General features: G+C 65.7%; 2 protein-coding genes across 4 annotated transcripts in view; one reads left to right on the top strand and one right to left on the bottom strand.

The window, feature by feature from the left end:
• The window catches only part of CPSF4 (cleavage and polyadenylation specific factor 4), a 22,087-nt gene that overhangs the window by 15,206 nt on the left and 5,901 nt on the right, over positions 1 to 980 (bottom strand). The window lies entirely within an intron of this gene.
• Positions 34 to 980, top strand: part of PTCD1 (pentatricopeptide repeat domain 1) — a 17,215-nt gene continuing 16,268 nt past the window's right edge. The window contains exon 1 of the mRNA XM_019512567.1: positions 34 to 351. Within this exon, the coding sequence (XP_019368112.1) occupies positions 34 to 351 (318 nt within the window). The remainder of the gene's footprint in view (positions 352 to 980) is intronic.

Genomic DNA, 980 nt, shown 5'->3' with positions numbered 1-980 from the left:
CCCTGCGCCGCGCGGAGCATGTTGGGAGCCAACATGGCGCTGCGGGTGCAGTCGCAGCTGCGGCTGCTCCGGCCTCTGCTTAGCGGCGTCTCCGCGCTGCCGCGGGCCCTGAGCGTCCTGTGGCCGGACGGGACCGGGGAGGCAGCGGCGGAGGGCGGCGGGGAGGCGGAAGAAGATTTTGGGGCGCTGTCCAGCCGCTTCTCGTCCCGCTTGCTGTACCGCAAGGCGCGGCCGGAGCTGCGGGACGAGGCGGAGGACGAGGAGGAGCCCGAGCACAGGCGCTGGCGCGGCCCTCGCAACACGCCGCGCTGGTACTTCCTGCGGTGCCAAGCGCTGCTCTGCCAGGGCCAGGTCCGTGCGCCCCGGGGAGTCGGGGGGAGGGGAAGGACCCGGGTAGACAAAGCGTCGGCTGAGATGATGGAGCTCGGGGATGGTCCTGCTTGGAGCAGGGGGTTGGCCCCCCGCCTTCCTACCCTCCTTTTCTGTGGAGGGAGGTCCCTCTGCTGCGACACCGTGGCCTGTTGCCTCCAGGAGGAAGTGTGGGAATGTGCTGTGCTCTGCACGGGGGAGGCGGCTGCTGGAGGACTGTGTCCCATTCTGGGCACCGCACTTTCACAAGGACGTGGACACGCTTGAGAGAGTCCAGAGAAGAGCCGCCCGGATGATCAGAGACTTGCACGCCCAGCCACGTGAGGAAAGGCCGAGGGACCTGGGACTCCAGCCGGAGGAAAAGAAGGCTGAGAGGGGGCCTGGTAGCAGCTTACCGCTACTCTAGGGGAGGATGTGAAGGGCTCGATGAGCAACTGTTCACCAGGGCACCCGAAGAGAAAACCGGGAGTAATGGCCACAAACTCCTGGCTCAACATTAGAAAAAACTTCTTCACCGCTAGGGTGTCCAGACTGTGGAATAAGCTCCCTCCAGAGCTGGTGCAGTCGCCTACCCTGGAAGAGGAGACTGGATGGTCACCCAGCTGGGGTCA

This window comes from Gavialis gangeticus, unplaced genomic scaffold (assembly GCF_001723915.1).
Source record: "Gavialis gangeticus isolate Ggan-Ray unplaced genomic scaffold, GavGan_comp1, whole genome shotgun sequence".
Lineage (NCBI taxonomy): Eukaryota > Metazoa > Chordata > Crocodylia > Gavialidae > Gavialis > Gavialis gangeticus.
The sequence above is the reverse complement of the archived record's forward strand: the minus strand, read 5'-3'. Positions and strand labels throughout refer to the sequence as shown.